Source organism: Cupressus sempervirens, chromosome 10, assembly GCF_028749045.1.
Source record: "Cupressus sempervirens isolate cs-2001-9-10 chromosome 10, ASM2874904v1, whole genome shotgun sequence".
NCBI classification, from domain to species: domain Eukaryota; kingdom Viridiplantae; phylum Streptophyta; class Pinopsida; order Cupressales; family Cupressaceae; genus Cupressus; species Cupressus sempervirens.
In genome coordinates this window covers 77,442,301-77,463,289 of record NC_143127.1, presented here as the reverse complement: position 1 = coordinate 77,463,289, position 20,989 = coordinate 77,442,301, and the positions used below count along the sequence as shown (strand labels likewise).

Genomic DNA, 20,989 nt, shown 5'->3' with positions numbered 1-20,989 from the left:
GGCATTGGAAGCCTGGCTGAAATGTGCATATCCACCTTGCTTCTGGTGTTTTGTTACCAGTTTGGCATGATGTTTGTGACCAGATTGGGCTGCTGTAGCTACACATTGTCTAGTGTCCAGACCTGTGGATGTGACTCTTATTGGGAACAATGTTGCAATTCATCTCCTAAGTTGAATTTGTTGGGGTAAATATGGAAAGCATAATGGTGTCTGCTGTATCCATTCTATGAGCTATCCCACTTCCAGGTTCATTTCTTGTATTTACTTATACCATTGCAGCCATTGTTGTTATTCAATGAATTTCAGTGTTACTCCTGTGTTGAGAGAATTGCTTATTCTTGTGTTGGGAGAATTACTTTTCATTTCAGAGTTCCATATTAGTGTTTCTTTCTTAACGTGCATTTATATCATCAAAACATTAAAAGAAGAAAAAACAAAAAAGAATATTTGGCAATCCATCAGCTTTGAAAGAAGTGATAAGTCATGGCCATTTCAGTAGTATCAGAGTTGGCTACCAAAGTGTTTGATGAAATGCTAAACAACTGATTAGTAAGGAAATTGGTGTTCAACAAAGTTATAAGTGTTTGGGGTTATTGCACATGCCAAAGATATTAATAATGTTTCCAAAAAATATTTGATCCCTTTATGACAACAATGGGAAACATTGAACACACCCATATGTAATCTTGTTATGAAAATATAATTCTTTCTCATATTCCATCAGGAACCACAAGAAATGGCTAAACTTAATATTATTTCAAAATCAAATCAAATGTTTTAGCAGCTGAAGCTGTCTCCCAAAAATCGCATCTGCAAAAAATATGACCAAACGATTGTTTTATTTATTTGAAACCTACAAAGTTGAAAGATCTCGCACAATTGTGAATTCTGACCCATATCTATAAATTATTTGCCTCACATCCATATCTGGTGGCCCCCACATAAATAATCGCTGGTTTCCATTGTATTAAAGTTCAGGCTTATTCAAAACTGCGACGTGAATTTCAAACTTCACAATGGAATATTTATTTAAGAACCTTGATTGAAATAACCTATGCCAATGCTAATCACAGGTTGAATAATAATATCAAACACAAATGTTGAAGAGTCAAAACTTAGACAACTGCATATTGAATCTCTGTTTCACACATTCATACAGCCAGACTTATAAATTCAGATCTTGGTAATTTAATTTTCAAATGAGAAATATATATTTTAATTTTTCAAAACTGACTTTGAATCCTTTCACATTCACCACTATTGTAGACTCCATCACAAATTTATCACTTGAAGAAGAACCAGGTTTCTGTCCAACTCTTCTGTCAAATCCTTGAGAGTTTTTGTCTCCAGAAACATTCAGCCAATATGAATGTGTTAGGCAAATTGTCAAATAAAAATAACATGAGAAACTCCCTTATTTGTTGTTATCTAACCCACTCTAATACCATGTTAATGTTTTTCCTACAAATAAAGATAAACAGTAGTAAACAAAATAAAGAACACTAAGACACTTAAAGACACAACAATTTATCCTGGGAAAACCCTCCAACTTGAGGGGAAAAACCCAGCCACACCAAAAACTATCTCCTTTACTAAATAATTCATAATTGAAGTCCGAGTATAATGCTTCTAACTCAATACGTCACTCATCACACAAAACAATCATAAATATATTGAATCAAGAGACTCTTCACAACATAACCAAAAGTCTCTTCATTTTCCAAATACATTTCTCTTCATATTTCCAAACAAGTGTATATGAAAGAGCACCACGCAATTAATCAGGATATCTCCTGTAGCTACAGACATCAACAATTATTATCATTATTATATGTTTTAACCTAATTCCAAATGAACATTGGCATGCTACACAGACACACAAAAATGTCCTTATATACACCTGTGGTAGTGGAATCAGGCCCAATGTCTTTTTGCCAAATCTTCCAACTAGAATCCGAAACCAAATCTGAACTAGAATCAGGATTGGCTACTTAAGTTTATATTGAAGAACTTTTATGAATTGTATAAGAAGTCCATACTTACATTAAAAAATGATTTTAATTTATTTTGATGCAAATATCTTTGTTCTGTTGGGGCTTTCATTTGAGGGGTCTGCATCCTTGCATGCATGTTACTAAATTGCAAAAAATTTCTTAGTTGCGAAGATCCTTACTTTTTAAATAATTCATGTGCTTGTTGAATATGATTTTGAATCTTAAACCTCTTAACATAGGACAAAACAATGAGTTTGAGGCATGGTGAAAAATATCTTGCAAACCAAATAAAATTTCTGTTCCTATTTCTGGATTAAAATTTGTTGTCGCTTTGAATTGTGAAATGAAAAATAACAAAATAAGTTTTAAATATTGCCTCACGTTCCAAAACTTTTTGGAGATGTATTTTCAAAATTGTTTAGCTCATTTGAAAAGGTAACTCTCATACACTTTTCAAAAACTGCTGCTAACTGCCAACCAGAAATCTGCTATAATGTCCGATGGCAATTGCTCTACTGTTGTCAAAAGGCAGAAAGTATATAGTGTTTAGTTATGGGATAATCCATAATATGACTACAGTTCCGAGTTCGGATTCTTTGGGATTATCAATGAACTATTTAAGCCATACACAATTATTTGCTATGGTATCTTCTACAATATTATCAAGATATACTTCTTGTAATTTTTTTATCAACTATGGATATATTTTTCTATATATTTCACAGGTCATTTACTCTTAAGTAGTTATTTGTCCCCACTAGGCACTCAAGAATCACTTTATGAACAGGTATGTCTTGCCAAGACCTGCCGGCAAACGATGCCTTGTAGTTTCTTCTGATGGTAGGACAATAAGCAGGCTTCGCAATGGACGGGTTTTACATTGCTTCCCATCAGCTTTGCCAAATGGTGCAAGAATAAAAAATGTCGCTGGCCCAAGTCACATGTTTTGTATCCTTGATTGCATTTTCCATGAGGTAAATTTGTATGAGAATGCTGGTATGTTTGGGAAGATTAATTGCTCTCTAGGCAAGGCTTGTATTGTATGGCTTGTCGCATTTATGGCTGCTTATATTAAGCCTAAAGCTATTCTTTTTGTGTGAATGCAGCCAAATCAAAGTTATTACATAATTGATATTATTTGTTGGCGAGGCTACCCATTATATGACTGCAGTGCTGAGTTCCGATTCTTTTGGTTGAACTCAAAAATTGCGGAAACAGGGGCTTGTGAGGCTCCTTCCATATACCATCGGTATCAATTTCATGTTGCTCCTATTTATGAATGTGATCGGGCAGGATTGCAGGCTGCTTACAATGGTCCACTGCCTTATGTCAGGGATGGACTTCTTTTCAGCAATAGGTATTTGCCAGTATGGGGCCTTTGCAAATTGTTCTCATGGCAGATGCAATTTCTCCAAATCAAGATCTGGAAAAATATGCAATTTTTTGTGGATATGCATTGCAAGTGAAATATGACTTTTGGAATAAATATACTTTTGTCTTTTATGATTATTGGAAAAAAACAAAGCAAAATGTTGAAAGTAATAATTAAGACTAGATCAGTTTGTAGTACTTGCTTAAGACTTAGGAAACCTTATGTAGCTGTATGAAATACCAAATTATTGATGACTCTTAAGAATATTGGAATGATTTATGAAGTATCCTATGACTAACCCAAAACCCTCGACGTGTGAATGAAAGCTACAACAGAAATAGAACAGCAATATATTAACTAAGATGAAACTAGCATATAACTTAGATTTCACAGACAAGATTAATGAACGGAGCAGAAGGTAATAAACAACAATGTGATTAGTCAGGAATTTGTTATTTTCTAGCTTTTAATGTTATGCAACATTCAATGATATAGGTAAAATTAATTATTATAATAATTGTGTGCTGATGTAGCTGCAATTTGAATAATATTGTATTGTTTGCCTCAAGAGGGTCATTTAAGTCAATTTATCCGGTCACTTTATGTATCTTCAGATGTATTTGGTCACATAATGTATCATCAAATGTATTTGGTAACTTAATGTAATTTCAGTTTTCAGTTAGGGATTGTTTCTTTTAGAAACATTCTCTTTGTATTCTCTTATTAAAGGAGCTTTTGTCTCCTTTGTACTTCGTTGAATATCAATCGATTATCATTCATGATATCAAAGCCCATAGGTTAATTTTTGTAGTTTTATGCCTGGAATTAAATTCCTTAAGTTTTTAACAATTTTTAATGAAAGTTTTGCAGAAATCTTTTATAATTTTTTCCTTCTTGTGATTTTTGTAATAAAAATCAAAGGTTCAGAAGATGAGAGATTTTGAAATTGCAGATCTCTGAAGATTTTGAAGGTTTTCTATGCAGATTTTGAAAATTTTCCGACCAAGCGTGAAGGTTATTTGTCTTAGAACTCTAGTTTGTAGAGATTTTGTTTTGGAGTTTGAGAGTTTATGCATTTTCTCATGGTGGGTTTTCTAATGTTTTTCGACAACATATCGTGGATGGAGGCTTTGCTGATTTTTTCCCTAAAAAATTCTCAGATGGTGGATTTTCTACGATAGATTTTTTTTTTTGGTGCAATTTTGTCGTACAAAGTCTGTAGGTCTTTTTTTATATTTCTGAGTTTGTGGGGTTTGCTTGATTTTTTTCCATGACGATCATGATTTGTAAAAAGTGTTTGGCTTGATTTTTTCTGGAAAGATGAGGTGTTCTTTCTCGTGGATTTGCTATTTTTTGATTCTGTTTGAGAAAAATATGAGTTTTTACATATGTTACCTTGAGTTCCGAGATGGGGTGATGGGAGATAGGAAAATGCATTTCTGAGACTTATTTTTTATCCGGAGCAGGGGATTTCAAATGTATTCATGAATTATATAACATTGTAATATTTATCATAGCAACATGATAACATTTATTAATCTAAAATATTAAAATTAGTGATCATTAATTGAATCATTATAGAATATAGCATTAGATGAATCAAACGAGAATTCAAATTTTAATTTCATACATTCATTGAAACAACCAACCATGAATTCAGGTTGAACTCTAGTTTCTAGAGATTTTGTTTGCTGAGTTCGAGGGTTTTTGCATTCTCATGGAGGGTTTTTCCACAACATATCATGGATGGAGGCTTTGCTGATTTTTTTCTCTCAAAAAAGTTATGGACAGTGGGTTTTCTGTAATGGATTTTTTTTTTCGGTGCATTGTCATATGAAAGCTGTGGGTTTTTTTATATTTTCGAGTTTGTGGGTTTTGCTTAATTTTTTTCCATAATGATCATAATTCATTAATTTGTAAGAAGTGTTTTGCTTGATTCTTTCTAGAAAGATGAAGTTTTCTTTCTCATGGATTTGTTATTTTTTGATGCTCTTTGAAAAGAATATGGGTTTTTATGAATGTTACCTTGAGTTTCCGAGATGGGGTTATGGGGGTACAGGAAAATGGGTTTCTGAGTCTTCTTTTTTATCCGGAGCAAGGGATAGAAAGAGACATATATTCATAAGTGTTAATGTTTTATAGCTTCAGTCGGATAAAAAGATCAAACTTTTTGTTTAAATATATATATATAATCTTTAATATATATGATAAGTCAAAATTTTATTTATAAATTCTTTGACTAAATATTATTATAAACGTACATAAGGAATTGTGTATCTTAATCATAAATTAAAAGTCTTGGTTATATCTCCTTATGTCCAAGCATGATATTTGGCTTCCACGTTACTAAGGTGTTTAGGAACTTTAATACCGCAGGATAGAGAATCGGTCATATACTATGTTTTCTATTTTTTCTTGATTGATCTTTACATTGGATGTTCGATGTTTATCTGTCGTCTGATTTCATCATACACCTTTTCTCTTTGACCGATATATTAAGGGGTCACATTCTTTGTACTTGCCGCCTCACTTTAGTTCATATATATGTCACGTTGATAATCAGATAGAATATATTACAATCACCGATATTAAAAAGGGTGGCGACAAAGTATTGAATACTTCAAGGCTTATTTAAATAATACAAGAATATATAAATATATTTGCAAGACCATTTATATATTTATATATATAAGTAAAGGATTAATATAAATCTAATTATGAAATATTAACATGGTATCAGAACACTTAGTACTTTATTAACATGGTATCAGAGCAGGTCTGAAACTCTATCCAAATTAGATTTATATTTATTTATTTTGTGTACTAAAATATTTTTCCAATCAAAATGGTTAGTGGTATCAAAGTTGAAGATAGACTCGACGGCGACTCAAATTATACAGCATGGAAATTACGAATGAAGGTAACCTTAAAAGATAATGACCTCAAACAATTCATAGAAAAATCTGACCAACCACCAAAAGGAAATGATGAATTGAATAAGTGGGAAAAAGACAATGCCAGAGCCATGAAATTGGTTGTGGATGGAGTTAAGGATCATCTACTCCCTATTATTTCTGAACTAGACACTGCACATGAAATGCTTAAAACACTTGAAGAAATGTTTGAGATAAACAGTACAACGAGAATCCTAAATTTGAAAGACAATGTCTCCAACATTAAGATGAACAAAGGAGAAACTATTGCATCCTATTTCATGAGGATAACTTAACTAAGGAACCAGCTCTCTAAAAATGGTCACGTTTATGATGAAAAGGAATTAACCATGATAGCTCTAAGAGGATTGCCACAATCATGGAAAACCTTCCAACAAGGAGTATTTGCCCGATCCAAACTTCCCAAACTTGGTCGACTAAAGGATGATTGTATTCAAGAGGAAAGTATGTTAATATTACAAGATGATACTTCGACTAGAAGTGATCTTCATGTTCTTTCAACTCATGTTGATAAAAGGAAGAAACCAAATTTCAAAAGGAAAAGAAGGCATGTAGATTACTCTAAAATGCGATGTTTCAGATGTGACAACTATGGTCACTCTGCCTTTAAATGTCCTGATAGATTGAAACATCAAGCAGCTTTTGCCAAAGTTAGTGATTATGATATAGAGTCAGAGAAACATCCATTCTAAAATAAACTTCTAAGTATCCTTAACAATTGAATTAAAAGGGAGTTCTTTATTATATTCATGTAATGTAAACAAATGTTAAATGCTTCTCTAAGTAAATTTAGTTTGTTATAATTCTAAGACGGAGTCTTAGAATAAGAAATAAATTACTATATCCTTAATAGTATTTGATTCTCATGTAAGCTATGTGCTTTGACCTTTCTATTTTGAAATGTACTATAGGATGAGGGAATTAAATGAGGAGTCATATTTATCTTTCAGGGGGAGAAGACTGAGGGAGCTATTTGGTTAACCTCAGTAAACTTGATCTTATTGATTAAGAGGGAGTAAACCATATTGAGATGGTTTATCTAAATGATCGTAAGTTGTCACAGTCAAGAGGACTATAACCTTGTGACTATTATGGGCCTACCCCCTGTGTACATCATGAGGAAGTGACGACTTCCAATTGATGTCACTTGTAATTGGAGAAGTTGTTGGAAGGTGACGATCTTACAATAAACTTGTATTATGAGATCAAATAAATTGAGTGAATGGTGAATGTCTTGCATCTTAACATTTTGGGAGGCCATTACTCTTAGAGTGCTTGGTGAATATCATTGATATTCTGGGAGGCCAGTACTCTTGATATCAAATGTGATATCTAAATGTTTTGAGTAAGTGGTGAATATCATTAATATTCTGGGAGGTGAATACTCTTGATATCAAATGTGATATCTAAACATTTTGAGTAAGTGGTGAATATCATTAATATTCTGGGAGGCCAATACTCTTGATATCGAATGTGATATCTAAACCTTGTTTTGAGTACTTGATGAATATCGAATGTTGATATTCTGGGAGATCAAAACTCTTGATATCAAATGTGATATCTCACCCTAGTTTGAGTAATTGGTGAATATCATATGTTGATATTTTGGAGATCAATACTCGTGATATCATATGTGATATTAAATGATGGAAAATTTCCGAGATATCCTTAGATTCCTAATATTATCATTGGTGTAATATTTGTCTTGTGTTTATCCTCCCTGGCTAAGAGGGAGTGTTAATGTTTTATAGCTTCAGTCGGATAAGAAGATCAAACTCTTTGTATATATATATATATATATTAATATATTATCTTTCTATATCTTTAATATATATGATAAGTCAAAGTTTTATTTATAAATTCTTTGATTAAATATTATTATAAATGTACATAAGGAATTGTGTATCTTATATCTCCTTATGTCCAAGCATGATATTCAGCTTCCACGTTACTAAGGTGTTTAGGAACTTTAATACCCCAGGGTAAAGAACCGGTCATATACTATGTTTTGTCTTTTATTGTGACCGATCTTTGCATTGGATGTACGATGTTTGTCCGTTGTCTGATTTTATCATACACCTTTTGTCTCTGACTGATATATTAAGGGGTCATGCCTTTGTACTTGTTGCCTCACTTTAGTTCATATATGTCATGTTGATAATCATATAGAATATACTACAATCACCGATATTAAAAAGGGTGGCGGCAAAGTATTGAATACTTACAAGGCTTATTTAAATAATACAAGAATATATAAATATATTTGCAAAACCATTTATATATATAAATAAAGGATCAATATAAATCTAATAATGAAATATTAACAATAAGCACATAAAATGGAGTTACATAACTTTCATTGTGCCTACTTGTACAGGGTAGAATGAAGACTTTTTTCTCAGAACTTCTCCTAGAAAAGGATACATTTTCACCATGCCTACTCGCAGAGGGTGGAATGAAGGTTTTCACCTCAGACTTCTCCTAGAGAAGAATGCATTTCCACCAATGCCTATTTGCAAAGGGTGGTCCACTACACCTACTCATAGAGGGTGGAGAGAAGAGTGCATTAATAGCTGAGATTTTCTCTTAACAAAGACTCCCTCTCGACAGGGATGACTTTAATAACTGAGTTTCTTAGCAGAAACTCCCTCTCAATAGGAACATCTTTAATAATAGAGTCTCCCTCTCATTAGGGACAACTTTAATAACCGAGTCTCCATCTCAGCAGGGACAACTATAATTACACAATATGATGGCTGACTATTCTATGAACTTGCAAAGGGTTGGACATCTCCCTTTGTCATGTAACCTCCCTCTGAAGGTGAATGATCTTCCCCTTTTAAAAAATGTGCCATCCGTTTAGTAGCAAGACTGAAAACAACGTTGCATAATCTCTCACCATCCCATTGTATTGTGTAACCATGAGAGATATTAATAATTCATGACTATCAATGCACAAATACTATCAGGAGATAATCATAAATATTTCTCTCTTTGAGATCTAATCTCAACATGCACAAAAATAAATACACAAAAGAGATTCTGTCTTGTGCCTCTACAACTAGTGCAATGCTCAATCGCATCAATACAAATTTTGCTATAAAAAATAATTAATACTCTCCTCTTGGCAGGGATGGCTTTGATCTACACAATAAAATAGTTGATGTGACCTCCCTCTAAGGCTGAACACAAACTCCCTCTAAATTTCATATCTGAGTGCAAACATCAATTCAATTCTAATAAGTAACTTCTCCATCTTCGTATCATCAAGACAACCTCCTTATTCAAGATACTTTTGGTCTAATTTCAACATGTACACACGTAATGAATTCCTCAGAATATTGTCAGTTTAATGTGATGCCTGAATTGATCTTTTATTTCCATTTTCCCCTTTATGAATATGCAATAATAAATTGAATCACTAGAAATAAACAATTATTTCTTTTCTTCACAAACCTGAATTAGAACATATATTAATGGCAATAATGTGTGTGAAAGAGAATGTGAAATTTATCTGTCAATCTTTCTCTGAAATCAGCATCAGCTGCTGCAAGCAATCTTCCTGAAGTTTCACAAGTCATGTCCCCCACAGGACAATTATGTGTCTCCCAATGACTACAATTTACAAATCCCTTAAGATCATTAGAACTCTATTGGCTCTCATTCCAATGCCCAAGCTGCAAAAATGAAGATTACTTCCTGGCAGATAAAAAAATATTACTGATAAATTGTTATACAGGAAATGTTCAGACTTATGTCAATGAACAACGGTCAAACCATGTCTTCCCCAAATATTTGCGGGCGCCTCTAAATTTCATGGCAAATGTTTTTCTTCTAAAATTAACATTAATGCCCAGATTTTCTCAAGAAGCTACAAAAATTGGTTTCAGATATTAACATTCACAGACTCCTGCTTCAAGTCTCGTCAAAATGCTGACAAAGAGATCAAAGCTTTCTGCTCATTATGTGTCTTAAAAGGAAACGTATATCCTGCAATCATTGCAAAATTGGAATATTAAAAAGAATACTTATCTGCCATAAGAGTTATGGCCCGTGAGGCAGGACTTGTATCAGATCGCTCCAGCCATCTTCCTTCTTGTGAAATGGTTGCCCGATGTGTTGCCTTCTATCAAGATGTCAACGTAAAACCACATCAATAAAAAATGCTCCAATATCCTCTAATGAGTTGCACCTGTGAACAAGGAGACCTGGCCAACACCCAAAGAGATGTGTGTCAAATAATTGTAACCAACCTTCTATCAAAGCCCTAGCTGTCAAGAATATCAGAATAGCTGCTCTTGCCTCCTTCAAGTTGCTGCCGATGTGATACGATCCTCTGATCTCTGGTCTTGACAACTGTATATAAAAGCGGTACCATGCAATTGTGAGACATGTTCTCTTGAAAGTATCCTCATACTGTAAAACCATTAGGGGGCCATCCAATGTATTCTTCAAACTTAACGTCTGAGTACGAGAACAATTGCTTCCAACTTTGTACTGCCACGTAACTTACCAAAAAAGAATGAGTACCTTTTATTCTATATTGACTATACAAAAGAAACAAAAACACTTTGACGTTTAAGGGGGTACACCACATAACTGAAGCGGAGATGTAATTGCCGCAAACACAAGAAACACTCACAGCCGATACATAATAGCCTAATAAGTGACTCCAACAGAACAAATCAAAATGCCCTCAAAGAGGAAAGTAACATTCCCGACAATCAAATGTGTGATTGAATAAAATCTCTTCTTCACAACATGAGAATGATAGGAAAAATTTAGGTGTTTTTGGAAAATTCTTTTCACCCATCTTGAGTATCAAGGAATATTGAACGAAGGCAACAAATTGATTTCTGGTAAAACAGACCTCCAATAGAAGCACGAGTTATCAATAGTCTATTGAAGAATTGAAGATAATACAACGACATAGACCCTCCTTGCACTTTGGTCAATCACAATAGAAACCTTGAAGACAGTTTTCTCTCTTGACCATCTACAGCCCTTGGAGGGCATTACATAGAAAGTTAAGGGCGCTCCAGTTACACAAAATGACGTTCCAAATCCTTCATTGCTATTATCTAATTAGGCTCCGATACCATGTTAATGTTTTAGCACAAAAATAAAGATAAACGACAATAAAAGAGTGGAAATTATACATAGAAGACACATATCATTTATCTTGGGAAAACCCTTCCACTTGAAGGGAAAAACCCAGCCACACCAGCAAAATATCACTTTTATTGATAAACAAAATGTTCAAGTACAAGGCTTTCACTTGACTCATTACAATACATTGAGCAATCACATAAATAGATTGGATTTGACTCTTTGTCTTACACACGAGAGTCTCTTCAAATCTCAAATGAAGACCATTCAAATTTCCAAATATACATCACTTAATATTTTCATACGCATGCCTCTTCACATGACATATAACACATGCCTTTTTATTGACTTAAATATTCTCACAAATATCTCTTTTAGCTGAAGGTAAGCATAACGGTCTTGTTTCCATTTTATAAGAACAAAGATAAAAATCTCTATTGTAGCTAAAAACTTTAACACCCTGGTTGGTCAATCTTGGAATTAGCTCTCTTATTTTGATAAACAAAGCAATGAGAATACCACCTTGCTAAGAGTGAGTCTCTGTTGAGAGAGAGTTACAACCATTCTTATTCATGTTGTTATCGAGTTCTTTGTAAGAGAAGTTCGAGGCAAAATTCTTTGTTAATGAGTTCTTTGCGAGAGAAGTTTGAGGTGAAATCCCTTGTTTGACCCTTTGCGAGTAGGCATGGTCCCTTTGGGAGTGGACATGGTGGAGATGCATTCTTCTTTGGGATAAGTTTGAGGTGAAACCAATTGTTCCACCCTCTGCGAGTAAGCATGGTGGAGATGTATTCTTTTCTAAGAGAAGTTTGAGGTGAAAGCCTCCATTCCACCTTTTGCAAGTAGGTATGGGGGGTCCACCCTCTATGAGTAGGCGTGGTGAATGTCATGAAAGAAGTGTTAGAGTGGGGTTGTCATTACACCAAAAGATCGATCTGTCAATGCTCGATACAATCACTCAACTTATAGTACATAGGAGGCAGGTAAGCCCTTGTCACGAATCCCAAGGGGAGCATTGACCAAATTTCCAACAATCTCCCCCTTAGCATTACTCGAGGGTCTGAAGATTCGAACCTGTGACCAAGCTCTGGTACCACTTGTTAGAGTGGGGTTCCCATTACACCAAAAGACTGATCTGTCAATGCTTGATACAACCACTCAACTTATAGTACACAGGAGTCGGTTAAGCCCTTGTCATGAATCCCAAAAGGAGCGTTGACCAAATTTCCAACAAGAAGTTCCATGATGTAGAACTTTTGTTAGTCACATGTCTTCCCATCTTTGTTTTATTCTTGTTAATATACTCGAGGTCCTAGATTACAGGGGGGGTGAATTAGTAATCTACTACATTTCAATTTTAATGAAAACTTCACTATATTGATTAACCAATATCACATCCAACACTTAACCGTTCATTCCAATCATTCATTCCATGTTAACTTGTGAAACTATCAAAAAGGACATTTAACAAAATCATTCACACATGTGACACAATAACACTAATATTTTTTTATTGTGGAAACCCTTGGTTAGAAGGAAAAACTTTGATAGGAATCAATACCCACGAACCCACGAATATGTTCTCTCTTTTGAAATGCACCTTGTGAGGAGCTTAGAATAAAGCCTTGGTAGGAGTCACTTGATTAAGGGATTAATGTCCAACTTTGCTAAGAGTTTTACCCTGTTAGGAGTAACTTCGATAAAGGATTTTCTAACTCAATTTAGTGAGCCACACTTGTTAGAAATAGGGAATGCTGAGAGGGGTGTTTAATTAGTATTCTACAAACTTTTGTCATCAACTGGATATTATTAGTTACTTTGAACCATGCATAAGAAAGTAAACAAGTAATGCTGAACAGTAATAATAACCATGCATAAAGAGAACTCATAGCACCATATTTTGTTAAATAGTGAAACCCTGGCCAAGGGAAAACCCCGGTGAGATGTACCCACTAGATAATATTCTGATATATATGTTCCTTATTAGAGGATGGACCCTGTTAGGAGTCAATGAGTAAATTCAATACAGAGAATCCTTGTTAGGGGACTTTGAATCCTTGTTAGGAGATTTCAACCCTGTTAGGAGTTGTAGATAGTTGATGTAAGAAGAGCTCACTACCCAAACATGCATTTCCAATTACAAGAAGAGCTCATTGCTCAAACAAGTAATTAATCCTCAAGTATATAGATGCTGTACCTTCTTTCTTGGCTAATCTGACTTGAGCTCGATCTTGGATCATGAAATCAGGTTCACAAAAACTTCGCATATATCGCTTCACAAAAAGTTCACATATCACTTCTCATATTACAATTGCACATTACTTCGCATCACTAATGACTTCGCAAAATGTCTTTGCATAAATACCATACCTTTTCACAAATTTCTGCTAGGTCAGCTAAGAGCACAATATACTTTTCCAACTTAGTGTAAACATCTAGGATGTCATCCCTAATTGGTCAAGTAATTATTTTGTAAACAAAATAATTCCTTTCCCTTTAATTCCACTGTTTTTTTTTACTAGTAAATTGTGAACATCTCTTTTTCGTTCTATCCGTACTGTTGTCCAAGGTTATACACATCATCATCATGTATACTATCTCCATCTATCTTTGCTAGTCATAATATGATGTCAGAAATATTTTACATATAAAATAATGTACTGCTGTAAACCAATTTCGTACTTAGACAATTTTCTGAGTACCAAAAGCTAAGTATCTTTATTACCGAGGTTTTCTGCAAGTAAGTACATCATGTGTTGCCATTAATGACAACAATTACATCACTACATAAAGCCAATTGTTAAGAGTTTTACCTTGTTAGGAGTAACTTCGATAAATGATTTTCTAACTCAATTTTGTGAGCCACACTGTCAAAGGAATTAACTTCAAACCTGTTAAGATCTTGTGCACCCTATTAAAACTGACCTTGCTAGAGGCTTTGAACTTGAGAACCAGTTAGGATTCATCAAGTAAACTGATATGGAATTAACACTTCACCATTCCTTATACAGATCCAATTTAGTTCATACTCACACTTCGCAAAAATAACAGTCAGCCATATAAATAGACATCTCAACATTAGGTTAATCCGCTGCCTTAACCTAAATGTGTCACACTTGAAATCCATCTTAGATTGACCCAACTGGTACCACACAATCATCCATTGAAATTGCACATTGACCCAACAAAGAACGTTTGGCTATTTCACTTTTTCCAAGGAACGTACACAAGTACAAGAAATTTAATCACTACCAATGTATAAACTGATCCATCATAACACATTCGTTCCATGTTATTGCCACATCATCGACCTACTTTACATTGTGAAAGATCTACCGGAAATAACCTACATGTTACCAGTTAAAGATCAAACATAAACATTCAATCCCATTTTTCTTCTAGAACTTCCTTCAACTGATTCAAAACATACCTTCCTGTAAAGCCAATCATGCACGATCATAGAATCATACACAAGTGAATAAACATTATAAATCTTGAACTTCATCTCTTGAAACATCATTGATTTGATAGACTAATCAAGTCATTCACTATCTGTCATAAAATTTTCAACCTAGTTGTCCTATCACACTTCAATTAATCACAACTCTCTCCATACTTATGTGTAGTACATGAAATTGCACATAAAACATCTAGAGACATCTCTTAGTCTTCTATATCAACTATGCACTCTAACTCAACATACAAGTCAACGACACTATTGATCTGTACTCTGCACAGTCTAGAACATAACCACTCCGATAACTAGTACACTTAAACCTTCAAGTTGACATGAATGACAACACATTAACTGATAGAACACTCATCAAACCTTCAAGACAATCAACAATCAGTTATGCCAACAATTCCGTCTCTGCTATTCATTCTCTAATGTCTACCGTCAGCTTCATGTGCTTGAGTATCTCATACAACTCTTGCCATCACACTCTTCTATATCTTTTGGTGGTCCATATATGTTTTGTTTTAATTATTTTGAAGATGCTTCATCCCTTGGCGGACATTAAGTTATTGAGATTACCATTTGCAATTGTCACGAGGTTTTATTTCTCCTTAGTCATCTTTGATATCATTTATTACTTCCTCAGAACAGAAGTATGATGATTGTGTATGGTGTCCTAACCATGTGGCTTTTGGATACTTTGAGGAATTAAATCAACTTGTCATAGTAACTGTTGTCGGTTCACTAGAGGTGTAACAGGTGACCCTTGAGTTACTCTCTCTTAGATATTTGTTTCGGCATCTATCTCATTTTCTGCGATATACAGTGTGTGGTGATATGCTAGAAAAAGTGGATTTGACTACATGGCATCTGTTAAAATCAATCAATTATTGTGTGTTTGGTTTCTGTGAGATTCTGAGATTCAGATGCTACAATAGGACTTTGTAAAGATCTAGACTCGTTCATTATGTCAATAAAGTGATATTTCTCTTGTGGCTGAGTTGTTCCCTTGAGCAGTAGGGTTTCCAACTTTTCCCAGGATAAATATTTGTGTCATCTGTTCTTATACTTTTGTGAGTATTCTGTATATTGCATTTATAATATTCTGTTTGAAAAACATTAAAACATTAACAGTGAATGCATATCCATGTCTGGATAACATCTCTAGCTTCACATACTAAGATTCAACTCCACTAAAACTTTCCTAAGAAAATACTGCACCACTATTCATAGTACTTTACAGGTGTATTGTCTATTACCAGTCTTTGATAAATTCACTGTAACACCTGCAAATGTAAACATCAATACCTGCGATGACATACTTACTATTTCAACATATTCAAGAACGTCATCTGATCTGCACATGTCCTTATCCACAAAACTGTGTCTTCATAATCAAGAGTACTATTTGTCTAACATATATGTTGACATCAGTGACAAAATATTAACTAGGAACAATTCCATCAGGAATCTTTTTTCAATATCCAACAATCGTTTAATTATTTATTATTCGATTTGCAAAATCATTCAACTAGAGAACGTAGTGTCCAACCTCCAATTGATAAAACTCTAAAATATGTCTTCTTTAATGATTGTTCATAGTGTCCAATGTCTTCTTGGAAAACTTTACACGTGTACAACTTTGAAATTCATCTTTCCCAAAGACTTAATAAATTTCATACCATAACCATTAAAGTGCATATTCGAAATTTGAGTCACTTTGCCAAATCACTAGGACAGGTAGATCTTTTACCACTGAAATTAATTTTGTCAAGAGGGATTTTGTCCTCTAAGGTTGACATGAACTCTCCTGATCTCCAGTCCGCAAGGGGTTCCTTATCAAAGAAATTGAATAAATTGAATGATTAGTATCACATATCAAATGAACTGTCAAACTCCCCCTTTATAACCTTTTTAGAGAACTTTTTAGAAAAAATCATTTTAAAATCATTTAAGTAGTTTAATAAGCCTTTTAGCTCTAAAAGCTTAACATTTTTGGCATTGAAAGTCACTTTTCAATGCCTCGACATTTAGGATTTTCATTCTCTGTCCAATGACCTATGATATTGAGGTGCCTAATAATTGATTTGATTTAAAATTGGCAACCTTAGTGCAATTAATTAATTTTTTTTTTCAACATTACACCCAATTAGCAAATATGGTAGAGATGCATTGGAATTGAAATTGATTGTTTGAGGGTGATATCAATGATGAAAGATGATAATAAGATTCCATCAAGTGACTTACAATAGAGCACCCTCCAAGAATCTTGGAGAACAAACCATAAGCCAAAATACATCTGAAAATGTCAATGAATGATCTAATCCACCTAAGCTAACTGGTAATAGTAATGTCCACTTTGATTAGGCTGATACACACCTAGAAGGTCAGTGCCATTAGTAGTGCAAGAGAAGCCAAAAAAGGGACATTACACCTTTTTATGAAATATATTATGAATTAACATTTGAACAACTTAAGAAAAAATATTAAATTATTTTAATTGCACTACCCAATTACTCTACCCTAAATTAAATATTATAAAATTATTTTTGCACCACCCAGTTAATCTGCCTAAATTAAATATTAGGCCAAGGGTTCCCAATAACTTTCTCTTGGAAAAGGGACATTACATAAGATGTTCTATACTTATTGGCATGGTATTTATTTTTCTCTAGAATAGTCAACACCTTATTAGCATGCAAAAGATGGTCTTCTGAAGATTTGTAAAACAAGATATCATCAAAGAAACTTATGACAACTTGGCATGGCATTTATTTTTCTCTGGTATGGTTAACACTTGTCACATGAAAAAAATGTTCTTTTCAAGATTTATAGTACAATAAATTATTGTAAGAATAAAACTATTCCAAACTTTCTCAAGTATGGTCAAAAGACTTTGCTCAGTGTAGCTTCAAAGGTTGTAGAGGTATTAGTTAACCCAAAGCATAACTTTAAAGTTTGTATGTGTAGTTGCTTCCATGTCTGCAAAACTCTTTCTAAATATGAACAGATTAATAAATGGATCAAAAGACTTGCTTCATAAATTATCTAGTCTCAAGTAGCTCATTGAGCATTTTCATCTATAAACACTATGTGAATCTAAGTTAATTGTTTATCTTGTTCAATCCTTTGAAATTTACTCATATACGGGGCTCATTCTTGTCTTGTAGTATCAGAAGTGCTGAAATAAAGTTACTAATTGCAGTAAATTGTAATGATACCAATATTTCCCTAAATAAATATTCATATATAATTGGACCTGTCCTTTTCTTTCAGTATCATAAGTGCTGAAAAAGAGTTTTTAATTGGAGTAATGATATTGTAAGGTGGGTAAAGGTGAAACAAGATCCACATGTTTGTGTATATAAACAAGGAATCTACTTCAGACATACTTATTACATTGGAAGGAGAGTGATCCACTAGGCTCAAGATGGGTGGATCACAAAGTGGATTCAGTGGTACTTCATCGTGTGGAGACTATAACCATGCAATCATAGATGAAGGATGTAAGAATTAGGGCTAAGTAGGGTGAAATGGTTGTTTTCAGCATGTATAAGTGTAACAAACAAATTTTTCTAACCAATTTAAAAACACCTAATTAACAAATAACTGATTCCATTTCACATGACAATGACTTCCATTAACTAAACCTAACTAGAAAGAAGTAACCGTTTCTTATTCTATTTGCAATATATATTCACCTGATATAACGAGGTAAGTAAATGAATACATTGCTAACTCTTTAACCATTTCTAACTGATGACATGTTCAGCTGAAAATAAAGTAACAAACATCTTCTTTATCAATTAATATAATCATTCAATTTATGCTTTTAGAAATCTAAACTATCTATTTATTCTTCCAAGGATCTAAAGGTAAAAGTGCAAAAGAAACATAAAAAATTAATGGTGGAGTTCCCTTTGTCATGTTGTTCAAGCCTCGACATTGGTGAGAGGAGAAGCATTGACATAGGCTTAACCTCCCAACCTCGGACCATACTTATCCCCACACATCCTAACTTAATCAAATGACCCTCCCGACCTCGGGATCGGTCTCGGGATGTTTTTAAGTCGAACCATCCGAGCTACCCAATTGGTTGAGTGTCCCATCAGTTATTCCTAAATAACTAAAGCTTATGGACAAATAAAAAGATCTCATGATTGGCACATATGCCTATAACCTATGTTCCCTCGAGTTTTCGGGGCAGGGGATGGCGGGACAAGTTTCTGGGATGGCAATTTTTTTTGTTGATAGGGACGACTATATATATAGGTTAATTTTAAAATATACATTGAAATTTTCAAATATACATGTCATTCATATGAAACTAAGCACAAAGCATGTCATTTAAACATTATAGAACCATAACATACAACATTTGAATGCCATCTAGGAAATAATATCCGATTTTAGTACCCAATTGTCAAAATGCATATCAGTATCAGTGAACACTGAACAATGAACATTAACAATTGTCAATATCATAATGTCATAATGATAAACATGATAAATCTGAAAATCAAAATCAAAATATGCCCAAAGCTATAGGGCCAAAGTTTAGAGGGCTTCCATAAAGTAATAAGTATCAATGTATCATAATCATGTTCGTGTTCAACATAAAAAACAAAACATAGAAAAATGAAGTAGATTGCTGCTCCAATTTTGTCTCTATTGCCATGGCATCAAAATTAGAGTCCTCCTCACTGTCATCTTCCACAGGAAGTTGGAGGCTTTAAATTTTTTTGTTATACTAACTTTTTAAAATTATATGCAAACAAAAAAGGGGGATGGCTGGCCGTACTCGGTACGGTTGGGGGACGTTTAAACGTCCCTTTTCCGTACCAGGTATAGTTGGCCGCCCCCCTTTTTTCCCTTTGGTGTCCCCAAGTCTTTGAGACGTCCCCTGCATCTTTTCACTTTTTGGGGATGGCTAGGGGACGTCTTATACCTGTCCCCCCGTCCCCGTCCTCGAAATGCCGTGTTTTAGGCCGGGTACGCATCCTTGGGGAACATAGCCTATAACTACCTTGGCCAAGGATTTCAATTTGGGTTCGTAAACCCGATCTCCACCACTCGATTTGACAACAGATTTCATTATCAGGACATGCATGAGCTATTATGTGTTTTTATTACATAGTTATCTGATTTCATTCTTGATTCTTGTAGGTCATCTTCACCTCTTCACCATTCATGGCGTCTTTCTCGATGAATTTTAGGTGCTTGAGACATTATATCCATTCTATTTTATTTACACCTTTTCACCATTAATGGCTTCTTTGCTGGTGAATTCCTCGTTGTTTGAGCATCATGACATTATTTACATTTGCAAAATGTGTGAAAAAAAATAGTGATAATACAAACATGATTATTGACTCATGGATTTCATTATAGTTTCCATCTTCCATATCCATAACTGAGACAATCTCATGGTTATTTGGTAGTAAAATAGGAGACATGATATCAGTCCTTATGAAGTTCCGACTAAGGATGGAAGCTATGTTTTTATATAATGCACATTCCATTTGGACCAGTATTTAATTCCAACAGTAGTATTAACATCAATAAAGGTAGACATACAAAGCAGAGCACTAACTTTTGGTATAACAATGAGAAAGGAAGAAAAGACAGATCAGACAAGCATCAGAATAGACTTAGCAAGAATCACGTGACCTATAGCAAGATATTTTCTTCCTCTTGCGGTCGGAATTAATGATCACCCACGATATCCTTTGCTTTGTACTTGTTGATGGATGAAAAGGGAAGAAAGAACAAATTGGGATTGTAAGTTCTGAACCGATATTGTTCTAAGAATGTTTTCACTCGGCTTGCTAGGACGCAGTAACAGGTGGATGTAAAGGTAGAGGGAATGCTGAAAGAAAAGGAGTTGTGTCTGACATGATTCATGACATTCTTTTTAATGGTCGGCCTTGACTTCTCGGCTACCTTCGGTTATCAAGAAGGCCATTTGAATGCATCACAAATTCAAATTATCAAAAAAAAGAAAAGAAAAGAGGGAAAAGGAATAAGAACGAGTTGAAGAGTTTTAAATTTTATTTTATCATTATTATACGCTCTTATATACGTTCACGTGTATATATTGGTG

At 34.1% G+C, this 20,989-nt stretch overlaps 1 protein-coding gene across 1 annotated transcript in view; it reads left to right on the top strand.

Annotated features, from left to right (window-relative positions):
• LOC149532663 (snurportin-1 protein) overlaps positions 1–20,989 on the top strand; it is a 105,710-nt gene that overhangs the window by 40,213 nt on the left and 44,508 nt on the right. The window contains exons 2-3 of the mRNA XM_089804746.1: positions 2,782–2,968; positions 3,101–3,351. Of these exons, the coding sequence (XP_089660872.1) occupies positions 2,782–2,968; positions 3,101–3,351 (438 nt within the window). The remainder of the gene's footprint in view (positions 1–2,781; positions 2,969–3,100; positions 3,352–20,989) is intronic.